The sequence below is a fragment of the Cynoglossus semilaevis genome, chromosome 10 (assembly GCF_000523025.1).
Source record: "Cynoglossus semilaevis isolate Cse_v1.0 chromosome 10, Cse_v1.0, whole genome shotgun sequence".
Classification (NCBI taxonomy): domain Eukaryota; kingdom Metazoa; phylum Chordata; class Actinopteri; order Pleuronectiformes; family Cynoglossidae; genus Cynoglossus; species Cynoglossus semilaevis.
The window spans coordinates 1,214,026-1,233,512 of record NC_024316.1 but is presented as its reverse complement, the minus strand read 5'-3'; the positions used below and the strand labels follow the sequence as shown (position 1 = coordinate 1,233,512).

Sequence of the window (19,487 nt, the reverse complement as noted above, 5' to 3'; positions counted from 1 at the left end):
ATAAAAGCATTTTAGCATTTTAGCCTTTATGCATAACTTTTATGCATAACTTATAACTTATCTTAGTTCACACGAATGTTCCATCTATCTGCTCCTGACCCTGCCCCCGTGTTTAATTTTAGGACAATTGTGGCCCGCGAGTTAAAAAGTTTGGTATTAGGATGGGTACATTAGGAGTGAAAAACGAAGAAATCCAAGACTACCGGTTTCCACACATGGTAAAGCAGCCTTAAAAATAAATGAAGAAACAGAAGTGAAAAAGACAAAGTGAAGCAGTGACCAGTTCTCGAGGGCGGAGGTTGAAGAGGATCCTCTCGGCGTTCTCACTGTCATGACGACTTTCCATTAGAGCCAGCAGCAGTTTGGAAGCGTTGTCCTAGGAAGACGTGGAAAGCAGGTCAAATGTGTTCTTCGAGGGTTTTGTCTTTGACATGATCTCCTCAGAACTGACCTTCAGCTGCAGAACCATCTCCATTCTGTATTTACACAGCGGGCTGATGTCGTTCAGGATCAGCGCCGTGATAATGTCGATGCCGTTGGACTCGTGGGTAACGATGCACGTCTAAAAAAAAACAAAAAAAACAACAACACAGAGGTGGTAGAGACCGGTAGAGATGTGGAATGTGTTTCTCTCTCCCAGTATCGATGTCATGTACCTGGTTCTCCTGACACGGGCCCTGACAGTACTCTGTGAGGGTCTCCAGGGTCTGGATGATGAGGTGGACATTTGATTCGTTGATGTAGAGGCCCAGCAGACCCAGACCTCCAGTGGTGCTCCCGCACATGATGTCCAGGAACTGCAGAGTCTCACACACCAGGTTGTAGTTGGTCTTGTTATTCTGACAGCGTAGAAAGTTCTGGAAAAGAAAACGTTTGTGTCCTCAAGTCCAGATGATCTGAACTGCACTAAGAGTCCGTGAAGAAGCTTCTCTGGTTGGACTTTGTTTTTTGTGTCAGTGACAAACCTGTAGGTCGTGGTTGTGGTTCTCGCAGAGAAGCTGCAAAAACCTCAGGATTGGCTTCATGATGGTCACGGCTGGTCCCATCTCCGTCTCCACCTCCTTCTGTTCTGTTGCTGGATGAGCCGGCAGCACCGCAGCGCTTCCTACGGGAGCAATAGACTGACCCTGTACAAGCAGCTGGTGGCCTCCTAAGTAAAAGAAGAAATGACATGATAGAGTCAGATTAAATCAAAATGTACGTCGTTTGTGCTGATAAAACTCAATTACTCAAAAGGGGGCCAAACCTTAAAACACAGTCTAAATTGTTGGACAAACAAGATTTACATTTACAGAATACTGACGATGCTAACCAGAAATATTTTATTTGAATTTACTCTAACGTTATTTTTTTTTAATAAAATACATTTCAAAATAATAATAATAAAAAAAACAGAAAACGAAAAAAAGAAAAAATTAGAATAAAAAAAAATTTTAAATTATTATTACAGAACTAGAATTGTGAAATCTGCATTTAACCCCTCTAGTAAAATCTAGTAAAATTGTCCTAAAATTGAACAGGGGGGCGGGGTCAGGAGCAGATAGATGGAGCGTTCGTGTGAACTAAGATAAATGACACGAAAAAGTCATGCATAAAGGCTAAAATGCTAATGCTAAAATGCTAAAATGCTTTTATCATTTTCTATGCCATCTACTGGTAAAACGTGGGTAATGCAGGGAAAAGGCAGAAGTATAACAATGATATAAATAAATTATATAATTTAGAAAAGTTTAACGGGCCGAATTAAATTAGCTGAACGGGCTGCATCCGGCCCCCGGGCCTTAGTTTGGCCGTGCCTGGTGTAGACTCTGTTCTATATATTTTTATTTCAAGACACCCATACACTCTAAGCTGAGCTCTGGTGGGCCATTTAAAATGATGGATGTGGTCTTGTGATATGTGTGTTAAAGAGTTGTTTTGTAAGCTAGGATTGTTAGCATACACTTTAATTATTAAGCTAGCTTCTGCTGTTAGCTCCAGTTAACATAACCTCACTTTGAAAAATGCTGTATGCCAAATCTTACCATTTTCCATCTCCTTCTCATTGGCTTTATTTGACATTTCACCAACATTGACTGAAACTGTGGCCTTGATGTCATTCTGTGCCTCTTTCATCCGGTCGTGAAGAACCTTAAAGAACTTCTCCGACTTGTTGTCGCCCATCATAAGTTTGTAGAAGGAGTTCTGCTCCACGAACAAAACAAATAATGTCAATGGAGCAGCGTACACATAAAACGTCAAATGACAAAGCGATAATTCTGGCCACGTATTATCACTGTGTTTCAGACTCTGTACCTGTATCTCCGTGTTTCCTCCTTCCAGCAGACAGATGGCCAGCTGGATGCTCTCCAGGAAGATCTTGTCATTCTTGGTGCTCATCACCAGATCAGTGAAGAGCTTTGTTCCTCCTTCGCGGTCCAGACGACACTGAACCGTTGCCACCATCGTCCAATCGCGTTCCTGCTCCGCACCTAATGGAAACAAACGCACCAAATTTCGCACGATGCTGCGCATACGTGTGCACGTAAATGCGAACGTGTGTTTACCTGCGGCTCCAAGCTCAGCCAGGTCTGTCTTGGGATTGTTCTTCTTGTTTGGAAACAGGTAGTTCTGCAGCAATACCTTCCTCAGAGAGATTCCCTAAAATAAATCCGAGAACGGGATTAAACGCAAATTTCTAAATTGGATTTCGATGCCTGACGCGCCAGATTAACAGAGATCAAGTCACCTTTTCATCAAAGTCCAGAGTCCTGATCAACATCTCCTGCAGGGTTCTCAGGACACTGATACACAGCTTGTCCTCTGAGGACATGAGAGCCTTGGTGTGCATTATTAACCTGCAACATACACATGGATTTTTTTCCATCATGGTTGTTCAGCCTCTGACACTCAGTTGGGTTGGTTTGTTGTTCTGAATAAAAAAAAAAAAAAACCTACTTGGAGATAAATCCTCCAGACTCACAGCGCTGCCGAGCATCGGTTCCCTCCAGAAACAGCAGCTCGGGCTGATGAAGAACATCTACCAGAACTGAGAGCTCAGCATTTACCAGAGGCTTCAGACGTTCCTCCAGAGTATTGATGATGTCCTGATGGAAAAACAACCACAGTTGAAACCCAAGGTTGATAACAAACAACGCAAGTTTACGTATCAAGCCAAAGGTAAACTACGATTTGACACATAAATACTCATAATCTTGACTATTGACTATTTTTTTTTAACTGAGGTGTGGGGTCCTAAAATTTATTTTGGGCCAGGTCAGGAGCAGATAGATAGAGTGTTCCTTAGTGTGAACTAAGATACATGACATGGAAAAGTCATGCATAAATGCTAACATGCTAACATGCTTCCAGCATTTCTACACCATTTAAAGGAGAAATGTGGGCATTGCAGAGAAAAGGCAGAAACATAATGATAATATTAATTAATAATATAATTTGGACTAGTTTGGCGGCCCGGATTAAAAGGCCAAACGGGCCACATCTGGCCCCCCGAGCCGTAGTTTGCCCATGCCTGTTTTAACCAATTGACTTGATTTTTACAAACAATTTTTTTTTTCCATTTTTCAATGTGGCCCGGGCACTCTGTTATAGTAACAATCGTTTACTATAATACTCAAAAATAGTAGACACTCTTCTTACCATCGTCATTGGCCCATTTGAATATCATTACTAATCATAACTGATTCAAAAAGCACAGTAGCAGTACATTTTTTGACCTTCTTGTTGACCTTCTTGTTGACAAGTTTTAAGGTGCGGGCACCTTAGGTAGTCCACGGGGGCCACCAGGTGACCCCGGGCACCACGTTGGTGACCCCTGCTGTATACTGTATGCACATTTACATTGTTTGATTATGATTATTTGACATAGACCGATGTTAAAATCTTTTTGGTTATTTTTGTGTTACTGACTGTAAGTTACTATCATGGTCTGTTTTTATTCCGCTTGTTAAAATGGCTCATTCGTCATTGGTTACCTGTAGCTTTTCGATGATATTCTTATAGTCCCAGGGGTTGCTGGGAGAAGTGGTTCTTGTGGTGCGAGACAAGGACTTGTAGTTTGGGTTGGAGCGGGACAGAGAGTTGAGCGCAGAACTCGACAACATGGAGCTGATGTGAGACTCCAGGTCCAGAGGAAGAGAGATGGAGCGACTCTTGGCTGCAGAAAGATAGGAGGAGGAGGAGGAGGAGGTGATGTCAGAGCTGAAAAGAGCTGGACGTCTGTCTGTCTGTTTCTCTCTCTCTCTCACTCTCACCTGTCATTGCCAGGGTCTTGATGCATGTCTCCACCAGAGATCTTTGCTGCTGCTGGAGCCACGGACAATCGAGGAGGCGGACGGAAGACTGGAGGAGCTGGGTCATGATGGTGTGGTGGGCTGTTGTGAACAAAAATAAACAAATAAACAAATAAGCAAAAACTGCATCTCATAATATTTAAAGATTTCAAAATTGTAAAGATACTACAATAAGAAACAACTGAAACAACTAAGATCAGTTAGAAATCTTATTTGAAATAAATGGAAAATAATGAATACAAACTAATATACAACAAGAAATACAGAAATAGAAATTGTGTAAAAATGTAAAAATTCAAAGATCCTTTTTCATGTTTCAGTGCGCATCCTACCTGCAGTGATGTACTGTTCTCGGAGAAGGGGGAACTGAAAAAGGCATTGATGGTGTCAAACACCACGTTGGTGATGTATTTCTCCAAGACTGGGTCAGAGAGACGCTTTTCACGTTTGTTACATACCTGGAGAAGAAAAACGTATGTCACAAACATATAAAACACATTAAAAAAACAAAAAAAAAAAAAACAAAAATGTGGTTGATGTCCTCACTCTGGCCATGTCCACTGTAAAGTCCTCAAACAGCTTCCAGATGTGGTTGGACGTGTAGATCTCCTTCATCTCCACCTCCGTGTCCACGTAGCAGTGGTTCACAAAGTTCACATAAGCCACTTTCACCTGGAGACAAAGGATATCACAGAGTTTAGACTGGATTTTAAAAGGAAAGATCTCTCCAGAAATTAGCCTAGCCTGTAGCAAAAGAGCCCAAAAATATCATGATCTACAGGTAAAAACTCTGCCGTAAAGTTTGACTACATGTTGTATCAGAATTAGTAAGTAATTAATTAAGTCAAATTACTGTAGTTTTACAAGAACAAGAGTGGAAACGCCTAAAATTAAGACCAAACAAACTTTTAAGTTAAATGGGAAGGTACAGAAACAGCTTCGTTACAAATATATTTTTAACGTTTCTCTGAACGTTTAGATGAGGGGTGTCAAACATATGGCCCGTGAGCCAAATCCGGCCCACTAGGGCGTTCAATGCGGCCCATTTGATAAACATTAAAAGTGAAAAAAATGCCCAAACACTTCATGTTCATGATATGTTTTGTTAAATGATATTTCATTAAATATGAAGATATATGTCAAATATACCTGTATCTTTTGCAGGAAAAAAATGGGGGAAAAACAGGAATTATTGTTATTTATAGGTAATTATGTTATGATTGTACCGGTCCGGCCCACTTGACATCTAATTAGGCTGTGGCCCCTGAACCAAATTGAGTTTGACGCCCCTGGTTGAGACCCTGCCTCGAAGTTACGAGTTACTATAGAGTAATTTTCCTTAAACACACATTTTTTTGGGACAGACATTTTTTCATGTTTGTTTTTTTTGTTTTGAGAAAAAGAAAAAAAATCAAAAAACACCAACCTCAGTGATACAGTCTTCGTGTGTCACCACTCTGACCACATCCTCCAGCGGCAGCAGAGATGTGCACTTTATCTCCGTGTACACGTTTTTTCCTTCAGCACAGGCGGCCAACAGCTCCACCAGAGAGATGTGGTACCTGCAGCCATGTTGATGACACCATGATAATCATCATAGTGACGGAACCGTACATCGGTGTCAATATGTGATAACTGATCCTGTCAACAAATCGACTCATCACTCAGTACCTGAGTGGGCTGTTCTCGGCCACTCCCTCTCTGCTCTCCGCCATCAGCTCCAACATGACATTGAACGAAGCTTTGTCGTTGTAGAAAACCACCACGTCCTCCCCGGCGTTGGTCAACTGAGATACAAAAAAAAAAAAAAAAAACGAGTAAAGAGAGAACATTAGTAGAGAATGACATAAAGCACGGTAGGTGTCGTAAAGTCACAGAGGACGTCCTCACCTCAGTCATGATCATGTCCTGGCACTTCTTCACGTACTTGCCCTCGGCCTTAATAATGGTGTGCAGGAAGTTGAGGTACTGAACGTGGCGTCCGTGCGTGGCCAGGCAGTGGATGAAGTGCTGCAGGACACTCTCTGAGATTTCACTGCACAGCTGGTAGTTGTTGCTGAAAATGTGCTGCACAGTCTCAGCTTCCATCATCTGTGAAGAGGCGTTTTTACAGAGGTAACGAAGTGATGGATGAATTTCTGAATTACCAATTTGTTAACACCAAAGTCCATAGAGAAAGTTGAGTGATTTTTACAGCTCAGGGACAAAGTGACTCTTGACCCGTCGCAGTCTTTGTTCTTTTGCATTTGACTGACTAATTCGCTTTAGCTAAGTTAGCTAATTAGCTTTAGCTAAGTTGTTCTATGGCATAAGTGTGGAACAACTCTTACGATTGTTTAACTTTATACGATAAGTTAAGGAGGGAGCTAACAGCTCAGCCCTTTTTTATATATTTATTATTTTATATTTTATTATTAATATTTATTTTATTTTAGTAATACGTATATCAATACGGTTTGTGTTATATTTTATTATTAATATTTATTTTACTTTAGTAATACGTATATAAATAGTAACTGTAACTATTAAACGACTATAACTGTACATCTTTATATAATTTATTCATATTTACTACTATTTATTATGAATTATTATTTACGTATTTTTGTATTCTGTACGTTCACTGTAGCTTGAGTGACGATTGACCGACTCAAATTCGTAAGTCACTTTGGATGAGAGCGTGATGTAAAGTAATGTTAGAGATCGCACCCCTGGGGTAAGGAACAGGCTAAGGTTCTTGTGCAGCAGAGCCTGGTTCTCCTGGTTTCCCATGCAGAACCGCTGCAGGAAGAGGTGAGTGAACCTGATGATCTCCAGCATCTTTGTGTCATTCTGTGGACACACAAAAACACATTTTGGCAGTTCTCAGCCATGAGTTTGTTTTTTCCATCATCAAAGCCTGAAGTCCCCGTCAGACTTACCTTATCATAGGACACCTGCAGAAGGTCCAACATGACCTTGTGGGCTCCCATGTTCTTCAGCAGCCTCTGCTGCTTCTTCCACACTCCGGTGCTGCACATTTTATTCAGTCTTTCCAGTATCTAAAGAGGGGACAGAGGAAGGAGCCAAGAGAAGAAAACACAGAGGAAGAGTGTATACTGTATTAGTACTAATATGTACTTTATCTCGAAATGTATGTTTTTTTTGGTTTTCACGTATTTCATTTCCTTACCCATTTTAGAAGTTATGTTGGAACGCTGAATGTTTTGTTTGTGATGAATATGTTTATTGCTGTAATTGCATGATCATTTGTAACATATGTGTCAACGTTAGATTGTGTTAGTTTTCTATCTATGTACAACAAAAATCTGGACTCGTTCTGTACACATTTTGTTTCACGACACTCTCAAAAGACGAGACATCATTGAGAAATGCGCCAGCTCACCTACAGGATACATTAGAATTTGATCGCTCGTTTGTTTTCCCGTTGATGACGCTGTTTTTGAGGAACAGACAACCCATGAAACAGAATTGTGTGCAATGAAAGCCACCGTGGTAGAAGAGCACCAAAACTTCAGAGCCTTATGAACAGAAACCAAAGGATGGAGACGGACACACTCCAAACAAGGACAGACACCGAACACATACACTGGACACCATGCTCTCACCTCTTTGACTTTCTGGTAGTTTTCATTGCCTTTCTCCGCTTTCTCCTTCTTAGGTGTTGTTTCCTCTGATGCCCCCTGCAGGATGTAGAGGGTAAGACAGTGTATGCACTCCTATTTGTGCAACACACTATACACACTTCACTTAGAAATCAGACTATTAAATAGTCAACTGTGTCTAGAACAAAAATCAGAGAAATAGGAAAATGTGCAAAAAAAATGTACAAAATAAGCAACAACAACAACACCAGAGCCTCACACCAGCCGAACGAAAACTCCCACAAACACAACAAAGTTGACTACTGCACATACAGTAGATTTTTTTGGAAAAGATTCACTTTTTTAACGGTAGCAGTTTTTCAGACCTGTGACAGTCTCCCCAAAAAACATCATCGACACTTTCGACTTCGATCTCATGAAATTATGACTGGAATTTTAACTTCATTCTCGTAACCTAATTGTAGCTATTTTCTCAACGAGGTCCTAATACTCCCTTGTACAACACAAACAAATCCTTCGCAATCCTGACTGGTACAAAACAACCACGACAACCCAAATAAAACAATGTCCACGTTAAGACATTTCCCTGTTTGAGAATTGATCTCTCATTTGGAATATTGTCATGAAAAAGTAGGAGAAGAAAACAACATGCAACAAAAGTCCCAAAATAGGTCTCAACCCAAGATGATGTTGTTGCACCATTAGCCCGCAAGCCCCAGACCAGCACCTGGTTGATTATAGAACCAAGATGGAAAAGAAAACAGCTTTGTGTTTTAGTATTTGTTTAGTAATTTTAGTCAACAAACTGTTAAAAGCTGGTTAGGAGTAACTATCGATCTTCTAAATATTGTTCTGGCTAAACTGGAGGACTTTTGTGTTGTTCTGTTATCAACTATAGTTATGGTTAGTTGTTTGTTAATCAAAATTAGTTCAAAGAACAAACCATGAAGATTGTGTCTTATACAAAGACATGCTTAAATACACCCATACGCTGATGATACTGCAATTTCAGAATTTTTCCATTGACCAGGTCAAAGAATACATTTTGCACATTGTAACAAAAAGAGGAGGTAAAAAAAAGTGTGAAAATAATGAAATCATAATAATAACAATGTTAAAAGACAATCCTAATATTATCCAGATACTGAGGAATGTCTAATAAATAAAAACCCTATCCGTTTTTCAACAAAATCTTTTTATGAGAATGTCTAATAAATAAAAACCCTATCCGGGAAAGGTTTTTCAACAAAATCTTTTTATGACGTAAGTACATTTTCTGCATTTTGCTAATATTTATGAGAAAGAAAACACTTTATTATCAAAGGTGAGTTATTTTTACCGTATTACTGTATTAACTGTGTAAACACTACCTCTCCAATATCCTTCTTATCTTTCTTGTCCTTCTTCCCATCTCCTCCTCCAGAGTTCTTTTTCTCCACCCACAGCTCAGATTTCTCCACCAGTGTCCGCAGACGATCCAGATCTGCTTTGATCAGCTTGTAGTTCTCCACATCTTGAGATGAGATCAGTAACTGGACCTAGACAGAGAAACAAAAAAATAATAATATTAATAGAAAAAAAAAAAAAATATATATAAAACACTAAAGGCCTGAAGGTAAATAATAGAAAAAAAAAAAAATATATATAAAACACTAAAGGCCTGAAGGTAAAAACACTGACATGGAATGATGTTCTGGTTACTGGTTATTACCTATAAAAATATATAAAAAAAATATATATAAAAAAATATATAAAATATATATATCAAATATAATCATATATAATAAAAATTTAAATAATATCGTTTTTGTGCAGCTTGGAACCAAAATCCAATATAGACTTCTTTTTATAGAAAACTTTTGTCCAATGAACACACAAAAAAAAAATTCAAGTTCTTTTGTGCAATAAGAACAACTGCACAAAAGCAAGTGTTTCCTTTTTTTAAAAAAACAAACAAAACAGTCATGATTTAAATCCCCAGCAGGAGCAGTGTGTTGTGGTTGAGCGTGCAGTACGGCGCAGTGTGTGCACCTGTTTAAAGGTCTGCAGCACTTCCTGTCTCTGGCTGAAGTGTCTGAAGAGAAGCTGCAGAGCTCCAGACACCAGAGGTGGGTAGTCATGCATAGTGAGGTGAACCAGCACTCGCATGAACATACGACCACCTTCATCATCCACCTCCAGGATGCTGTTACCTTTACTGTACACACACAAACACACGTGTATTGACTTCAGTGCATTTGGCTTAGAATTAACCAACAGATATAAAACATTTTCTTAAAAGTCAAATGTTAAATCTTAAAAATTTAAGAAAAATAAGTTGACCAAAATACAGTAATAGTAAATTATGGTACAGTACAGCGAAAGTATAAGAATTTTAAATACATTTTTAAAGTTAAACAGAATTAATGTCTGCCATAAAGTTAGCAAAAAGTTTTAATTAAAATGTTAAGGAGCTCATTCTAAAATCCCGTACCCGACTCCAAACATGGCCTCGGCCTGTTCACCGATACGCTGCAGGTTAATGGTGGCTGAGGGGGGACAACACAGTTAACATCAACAACAACGATAAAGGTAAAGACGATTTAAAAAAAAAAAAAAAAAAAAAAAGAGTTTCAAAGACAGACTTGCAGAGCACCAACACATCATAAACATTTATAGGCAGGTCAAATGAAGGCTCATTAGAGAGTCTCTATCTGTGTCCTGTGCTCATGCTCATGCTCATGGGGAAAGACTTAAATGGAAAGCGGCTTGATTTGAAAAAAACAAAAAACCTCAAGAGTAAAAAAAAGTGAAATATTTATAATATTAATTTATATTAATGACTGACGTTAATGATTGTCTTTGATACACAAAACAATAAAAAAGGTGAGGTGAGTCATTCCTGTTAAAATCACAGGAATAAAAAAAAAAAGGTGAGGTGAGTCATTCCTGTTACAATCAAAAATAACTAAATTAAAGTCATACAATAAATGTGGTGAAAAATAATTACCAAATATAAATCTACTGAAAGGAGGGGAACATATTATATACAGTGTGTAAAATTTAAAAGAATGCATTAATAATTTGGTGCCTAATTCCTAAAAAAAGCAATAATTATTGTAGAATTGTTATTTTAAAAATATTAAGTAATGGACAAAATCCACAACAGATGAATTGTATTACATTCCGGATCTGAAAAAAAGAGCAGTAAGAAGAGAGGTATTTTTGATATGACGTAAACTAGAGTTTGTTTGTGTTTGTACCGGTGAAAATAACGTATAATAACAGCACAAAAAGCCACACTAAACAAGGTTCAACATGATGCAGACACTGCAGAGAAGACACAGCAGGACAGCGAAAACCGAAGTAATAAATAAACATCCACATTAGCAAGGTGACCAATCCCCAACATTCATCACACACTTGGGAGCTTTCTACCTCTACCTGTCGTCTCTGTCTTCACTGCGACGTCTGACAACACTGTCTGGACTGAGAAAAGTCCAGTGTACAACAACAACAACAACAACAAGAACAACAATTAAAAAAAAAAAGTTTAGAGCTGCTGGATTGGAAAAACAAGAGTAAGTCAAGAGAGTTAAAACGAGTGGAAAGAAGAATCGTTAAGTAGCGTCCGTTAGAAGCTTTTATAGGAGAACCTTGAATTCCATTCGGGTAAAATGTGTTGAGTGAATATTAAAAAAATAAATATATATTGTTATTATTATAATAATTTCACTATATTATATTATTATTAATATATCATTATTATGTATATATACGAATATGTTATTAATATCAATATTAAAATTATTATTATATATTAATATATTATATTAACTACGGCATGCCGTTCAGGAAATTAATCTTTGAATATATATATACAAAAAGTCTGAATATATATATACAACAAGTCTGAATATATATATTGTATATATATTCAGACTTTTTGTATATATATTCAGACTTTTTGTATATATATTCAGACTTTTTGTATATATATTCAAAGATTTATATATATATATATATATATATAAAATATTAATATACTGCTTATCTCCTGCTGGATATCTTCAATGTCCCTTTAATATTACTCTTATGTTGCCGTCTTCTTTTAATGCATACCATATGTTCTTCTAATACTCCTTCATGTTCATGTAATGTTCCTTTGTTGTTCCTTAAATGCCCCCATGTTTATGTATTATATAATCTAATATCCCTCTGATTTTTCTATGATGTTCCCTAAACGCTCCCTTAGTTTTGAGTACATCTGAAGTTCAACGTTCATTCAATGGTCCTTGAGTTTTCCTCTGTGATTCTTTAGTGTTCTTGCCGTTTCCTTCATATTCCTCTAACATTTATCTGAAGCTCTTCCATGTTCCTCTAATGTCTCTCTATTGCTCCCTTTATCTGCTACTAATATTGTTCCTGGACTATTCCTCTAATGTTGTCCATTAAAACCTTCCTCTTTCATATATGTCCCGTTAACGTTCCAGCAAGTGTTGTTCTGCAAATGTCCCCTTAATATTTCTTAAATGTCCCTTTCATGTTCCTCTGGCTAACTTCGGACGCTCCTGTTATACTCAGTACCTGCATGCTCCATGTTGGTGGTGGCGTCTGCATCCTCCATCGGATATACATCCACAAACTCTTTTTTAAAGACAGACAGAAGGAAGGAGAGACGATAGTCCAGACGAACATTCAGGATGAACTGGTAAAATGTTTGAAAAGTAAGACAAGGGTTATTTGTGATAAGTTAATGTATTTAGGGTTTTTTTTTTTTCTTCTTCTTTCAAACCACTGAAGTTCAACGCATGCACAGAGCTTTTATCTCATATCGTAGACAGGAAGTGTATGTCTCACCTGTAGTATCTCCAGTATTTTCAGTTTGGTGTCCATCACGGTCAAGTTCATCTTGTCGATACTGTCCTTCCCACCTCTCTGCCCATCGAGCACTGACCCTCTGGCACCTGGGCCTCCAAACAAGGACTGCTTCCTGTTAAGAACCATGGTGGACATCATCTGACCCATCCCGTGTATGGACCTCTTCACGTTCTTTCCTGCAGAGAATGAGTCGACGCCAACGATCAGAGTGACCGATAGGATTACAATTTTTATATTTTTTGAACGGCGGCTGGAGCAGTGCGTACCTGTTCCATCATCGTGGAACAACAGCCCCGCGTGGGTAGGGTTGGGTCGACAGTCAATGATCCCCAGCAGGGTTCTGGTGAGTCTGAGCAGCTCAAAGAAGCTGTAGAAACCAAAGTAGATGAGATGTCGGGCCAAGCTCACCACCTGCGGAGATAGAGAGGAAAAAAAAAAAACCCAAAGGTGTCTTCAGCAGAGAACCTAAAGGAGGTGGAGACACACGAGGGAAGTGAAACGAGGACAGACCTCATACGTGAGCTTGTTCTTCTCCTCGTTGTGAAAAGGCAGCTCCTCGTTAAGGACGTTGTTCAGATACTCCTCCATGAAAGCCATCGTGTTAGAAAAACGGTTCTTCTTGTTGTCTCTGCTGTCATCCATGTTGGAATCGTAACTAAAAATGTAAAGACAAACACATTGGAAATGGAATGCTGTACTATCTCCGTTAGCGTCAGGTGACGAGCTCCATGAGCCAAAGAAGATCATGAGGTCATAAAACTGGAAAAAAAAAAAAAAAAAAACATTTAATGGACCATGAAACCAACTACTTAGTTTGTACAGGCAAAAAAATTGATCATTTCTCCAGCGAGCAACTTTTTAAATTTTAAATTTTTGTTCTCATCATTGACTGTACATAAGAAATGGGCAAAGCCATGTGTGGCCCTCATGACCCAGCTCCATGAGCCAAAGAAGATCATGAGGTCATAAAACTGAAAAAAAAAAAAAAAGAGAGGGAAATTTACTGCAACCACTAGAGGGCTTGAAGGTCCTACATCCACATTTTTTAACCATTTAATGGACCATTGTGGATGGGGCCTGGAGTGAGGCGGTTTAAGACATGCCTGACATGCAGAAGTTTCTAGGTTCAATTTGACCAAAATTCCAAAAATCCAAGGTCAATGCAGCGACTCTTGATGAAGATATATGGTAAAAGTAATTCTCCAGACTCATCGCACTTGAGAAATTTTAACTTTCATCCTCAGATGTCTGACAGGTTACTAATGCAAAGCTAAGACTGGACATTTTTATGACCAGGAATTAAAATCCCTGAGGAAAAAAATTCTGGATTTTACTTTTTATCCCCTCATGTCTTCAAACCTGGTCCTGATTGTGGCAGTAATGGAGTCTAAAAAAAAATCCTGATTCACATTCAAAAGATTACTAACTCTTTGATGGTGATTGAAGTTGGGATCTCAGTCCATAGACGGGCAAACTTGACGGGCGTCACCAGCTCCTGAGGATCTCTGTCCACATGGGTGTGCAGCATCAGGCGACAGAAGGAGGCCCGCAGGTCAAAGGGCAGTGTTTCGTCCATCATGCAGAGGAAGATAAGCTCCACATCCAGCTGTTTGGAGATCTCATCGATGGCAAGGTACTGACGGTCCAGACACATGCGGGCGAAGAGCTTCAGCTGGTACCTGAGAAGATCCACGCAGGGTTCATGTTAATGGTACTTTCTAATGTAGGGAGGGATTTTTTTTAAATTCTTCTGAGCCTGGTCTGTACCTGTAGTAGGTGAGGACGTTCTCGTCGTGGGCGTTTCCCTGTCTGGCCTCCTGAGCCAACTGTCTAATGCTCTTCTCCTGATGCTCATTGGTCTTGTCCGTCCAAACGAGCCAAACCTAAACACACACACACAGACGTGGACACACAGTAACTAAAAAGGTCCTTTTGCGAACGTCTTCACAGCCACAATGACATGGGCAATAAACAAAAGAACCTCATCTTCATCGCCATAATCATCCATCCCCATGTACTCGCCGTCTCCCCCGCCTGCGTGAGGCTCCTTTGGATCGCGACGCCTGCAGGCGGAGGACGATAAAGATGTTCAAAGTTAAGGTCACGAAATCAGAACCTGAATCACCGGCAACATTTACAAGATACATTTCGTTTCATTTTTGTTTTTCTTCCGAACTCACTCAGTTTTGATGAGAATGTCCTGGTTTTTAGGATCCAGCACACACTTACAGATGAGCTCCTGGGTCACAGGAATGGCCACATTGTTGGAGACACAGAGGTCTGACAGATAGTCGAGAAACCTAAACAGGCAGAGACAGAGACAAAGAGAGGGACATTGCACCCAGACGTGTGTAAGACCAATAAAAAGTGACCTAAGCCTACTCTCTTTTCCTTCGACCTACCTGGGCTCTCGGTTCTTTCGGACCAGACTGACAAAGGTCTCCACCTCCGTCTTGGTGATGTGCTTCTCCAGCAGTTTGCGATTGTTGTGAAGCAGAGCGGTGATGGTGTCTTCAGCCAGGATGTCGTAACCGATCTGACTCTGCATCACACCAAACTGTTTGGCTATGTGTTCCTGCAGACGACGGCGGAAAAATTATTGATTTTAAATGTCAGCTTTTTTTCCCGTAAACTGAATATTTATGTTTAATATTTCAAATAAAACAAAGGGAAAAAAAAATAAGACGTTACTTGGTTTTTACGGTAGTCCTCCTGGGAGTGTCGCAGAACCCTGTAACACAATCTGAACATGTACTGGTAGGGAGCATTCTTCTGATCAGCCAGTTCTTCCAGACACAGCAGTGGACCTTCTCCTCCACCCCTGTCTTTAAAGGGAGCCTTGATGATCCCAAAGATCTGGACAAACACACACATCACCATTAGGTTAGTCTGTTCTCTCTGACAGACCGAGCCTCTTTCTCTCATCTCTACCTGTTTGAGGATGTTCTGCTCCCTCATCAGCTTTTGTCTCTCCCTGTTGGGTTTGGTCATGACCACGTCCAAAACGGGTTGACCACTATTGACTACGTCAGCCACGAAGAAGACCACGTCCTCCAGAAGCTTGATGGCAAATCTGGGAGAAAACACCAAAGTCATGAATGGAATTAGGATGAATTCGCTTATCCTCAATTTCCAAGGGAACTCCGAGGGATTATTAAAGTTCAACCTGTCTGTCTGTCTGTCTGCACCCCATCTTCACTAGTTTACAATTAAATCTGTCCAGAATATCAGTATTTTTTAATGTGTTTTAATGACACATATTGTAACAGATAGATGGATGGATGGATGATAGATGGATGGATGGATGGATGGATAGATGATAGATGGATGGATAGATGATAGATGGATAGATGGATGGATGGATGGATGATGGATGGATAGATGGATAAATGGATGATGGATGGATAGATGGATAAATGGATGATGGATGGATAGATGGATGGATGGATGGATGATGGATGGATAGATGATGGATGGATGGGTGGGTGGATGGATGGATGGGTGGATGGATGGATAGATGGATGGATGGATGGATGGATGGATGGGTGGATGGATGGATAGATGGATGGATGGATAGATGGATGGATGGATAGATGGATGGATGGATGGATGATGGATGGATAGATGATGGATGGATGGGTGGGTGGATGGATGGATGGATGGATAGATGATAGATGGATGGATAGATGATAGATGGATGGATAGATGATAGATGGATGGATAGATGATAGATGGATAGATGGATGGATGGATGGATGGATGGATGGGTGGATGGATGGATAGATGGATGGATGGATGGATGATGGATGGATAGATGATGGATGGATGGGTGGGTGGATGGATGGATGGGTGGATGGATGGATGGATGGATAGATGATAGATGGATAGATGGATGGAGGGATGGATGGATAGAATGGCATATTAGTATACAAGTGGATAGTAGATGACCGGGTCAGTAGTAGGTTAGTTGTTAGTTAGTTATGTATACTAAAGTATTCCACTTTATGTATTTGGTATATATATATATAGCAAAATAAGTATAATTAATTATAAACATTCATTAAACAAATGCCACTTTTCAGGTTGATGGACTTCAAACACAAACCAGACCGATGCACACACACACAAACACACACACGAGCTGTCTTACTTGCGGTCATTCTGGCTGATAAAGCCCTGGCCGAATTGGTCAACCACAGTGCTCAACATAGCGCTGGCGTCATTGGCGAAGTCCAGATCCCTGATCTCCATCACGGGGACAGAGACGATGGCGAAGGCTTCCTTGTCCTCTTTAGTGGGACACGTTCCTAACTGCAGGAGGACAGGAGACAAGAGAGAAGTGGATTTCACTTCCAGACACATCTGGAACTCTTGGAGCTCTATTTCAGAGACTCACCATGAGCCTGATGGGTCTCTCCTCATCAATGTCGATGGGAACATTGGTGCTTTGGATCCAGGTGTTGGTGCAGAGGTGTCGCAGACGTACGTAGGAGTTTCTGGAAGACAGTGGCTCGGTTATTGTGCACATTCATGCTCGACGACCGATAACGTCGGAGACGACTTTGCCGTCAGGTAAACCTGTACCGAGGTACGAAGGAGTCAGTCTTCTGCAGCGTGGTCGGGTCCAGCTCAAACAACGAGGCAATGTCGTTACCGTGAGGAACCGCCACCAGTTTGTACTTGATCCTCTCTCCGTGAGAACGCTTGCTAATGCGGCTGCCTTCCATCTAAGAAACCAAAGGTTTGGGTGAACAGAAGGTTCAGAGGAAGGATATCGTTATTTAACCGGTAACAACCGATTTAAAAATGATGACTGGGAAAGATGAAGTAACTTACTGACGATGAGATCTCCGGGTTATCACCTTTGTAACCTGGATTCTCCTGAAACAGATGAGATCGTGTTGGTCGTTACATCCATCCATCCATCCATCCATCCATCCATCTAATACTAATCACCTGTTCTTTTCCATCCATCCAACCATCCATCTATCTAATACTAATCACCCGTTCTCCTTTTCTACCACGGTACCATTTACCTAAATTATGATTGATTATACGACTAAATATTAACACGCAATTTAACATTAGGCAGCGGAATTGGCAAATTGGAAAATGAAAAATTGGAAAAATAGAATTTTTCAGGCGGCATCCAGCGATCAGCGACGTGTTTATCCCTACATCACCTCCCTCAAGTTGAGCAGATACGTTTGCAAACCATGGAGGAAAAGCTTATTGTCGCCTTTTTTATCAGAATAAAAAAATAAAGGGCATGACGTGGAGGAAAAGCTTATTGTCGCCTTTTTAAACAGAATAAAAAAAAGATAAGGCATGACCAACGTTAGCCAGTAGGAGGCAGTCTCTGGTCAATTGTGAGACTTTCTGTAGCTTGTTTTATTATATTACGCAACTGACTGCGTTTCGCTACATTCAATGAAGCGGTGATCCAAAAATGATCAAGGCGGTGTCATGCAGGCGTTTCAAGCTCTATCACGTTTGGTGTGAACGCAGCACGAGTCGTGAACGATGTCTAAAATTTCACAAGTCAGGCAGATGCAGGAAAACCGAAGAGCTTCAAGTGACGCTCGTCGATAAGTTCGTTAAGACAGCATGACCGAAAGCATGTAAATACTGAACTCTTTTTGCATTCTCTCACTATGCAGACAGAAGCAAATATCTTTAGGACAACTCGTCCAAGGACAAGAGTTTCCAGAACATTCGGCCATTTCTTATTTTTCATGTGTTTTGCGTTGAAAACTTCTCATTTAGTTTTACAGGATTTATGGACTCTTAGGAACCCAGACCCATTTATCCCTTTGTGCATTCTTGGAATAAACTTCCAACTATCCACTCTATCTATCCGTCATCTTTTACCTCAGCAGCAAGGTAGTTTCCTGTTGCCAGGTGTTTGAATCTGTACAGGCTGTTCCAATGTCCTGCGCCGCCTCGACAAGGGTCATGATGGACAACCTGACGGACCAATGGAGAGACAGGCACGCGTTTGTATCGTCTAAGAAGAAAGTTACTGCATTTACACTGGGGAGGCTGTTTTAAAACGATCTTACCTCTATCTCCCACAAAGCGTTGGAGCTGGTTGCCGATGTGGCCGACTGTCTCAGGGTGGTCCTCAAGAAGACATGGAGTTTACTTTTATACTCGTCACACGTCAGGAACTTTTCCTGCTCGGCGTGAAAGAGGCGAACCACGTCCCCCTGAGATAATTAAATCAAATAAATATTTATAATGTTTGTTTTTTTTTTTTTATCTTCTACTATCTCTCAGGGACAAATGCGTGAGTGTGTTTCTGTGGACTGACTCCTTTGAGGACTTCTTCTCTGTGGTCACTGAACATCATGAACAGGTTGATTTTCCAGCTCGTGTTGCAGTTCACCGAGTTCACCTAAAGAGGGAGACATGCACATACATGTTGTTGGAAAAAACTTACCTGTGGACATGCAGAAATTAATAGGCTGAATATTATACATGCATTTTCTACTAAAGCCTAAACGAGTTCACCTAAAGAGGGAGACATGCACACACATGTTGGAAAAAATTATACATGAATTTTCTACTAAAACCTAAACTATCGAAACTTTTAACAAGCATCATGGCTGTTTTAAAGAGGAATTATAATCATGGACTCATTTGCTACATAAACCGATCACCTATCATTAGACTAATCAACACAGTTAAGTTGAATGACATTGCAATAACTGTAATTAATGTTAATCAA

The 19,487-nt window shown here is 40.1% G+C and overlaps 1 protein-coding gene across 1 annotated transcript in view; it reads right to left on the bottom strand.

Moving 5' to 3' along the window:
• Positions 1-19,487, bottom strand: part of itpr3 (inositol 1,4,5-trisphosphate receptor, type 3) — a 39,413-nt gene that overhangs the window by 8,061 nt on the left and 11,865 nt on the right. Inside the window, 41 exon segments of the mRNA XM_025059108.1 lie at positions 233-376; positions 452-562; positions 657-857; positions 966-1,150; positions 2,025-2,184; positions 2,296-2,471; positions 2,547-2,640; positions 2,729-2,837; positions 2,938-3,086; positions 3,975-4,156; positions 4,254-4,359; positions 4,362-4,373; positions 4,625-4,750; positions 4,839-4,964; positions 5,719-5,854; positions 5,964-6,079; positions 6,183-6,383; positions 7,002-7,124; positions 7,214-7,333; positions 7,901-7,975; positions 9,268-9,435; positions 9,929-10,094; positions 10,371-10,425; positions 12,464-12,584; positions 12,737-12,933; positions 13,024-13,168; positions 13,268-13,412; positions 14,185-14,436; positions 14,525-14,640; positions 14,739-14,820; positions 14,938-15,057; positions 15,160-15,332; positions 15,449-15,613; positions 15,689-15,830; positions 16,908-17,068; positions 17,154-17,253; positions 17,342-17,484; positions 17,594-17,638; positions 18,629-18,724; positions 18,820-18,966; positions 19,071-19,154. Of these exon segments, the coding sequence (XP_024914876.1) occupies positions 233-376; positions 452-562; positions 657-857; positions 966-1,150; positions 2,025-2,184; positions 2,296-2,471; positions 2,547-2,640; positions 2,729-2,837; positions 2,938-3,086; positions 3,975-4,156; positions 4,254-4,359; positions 4,362-4,373; positions 4,625-4,750; positions 4,839-4,964; positions 5,719-5,854; positions 5,964-6,079; positions 6,183-6,383; positions 7,002-7,124; positions 7,214-7,333; positions 7,901-7,975; positions 9,268-9,435; positions 9,929-10,094; positions 10,371-10,425; positions 12,464-12,584; positions 12,737-12,933; positions 13,024-13,168; positions 13,268-13,412; positions 14,185-14,436; positions 14,525-14,640; positions 14,739-14,820; positions 14,938-15,057; positions 15,160-15,332; positions 15,449-15,613; positions 15,689-15,830; positions 16,908-17,068; positions 17,154-17,253; positions 17,342-17,484; positions 17,594-17,638; positions 18,629-18,724; positions 18,820-18,966; positions 19,071-19,154 (5,475 nt within the window).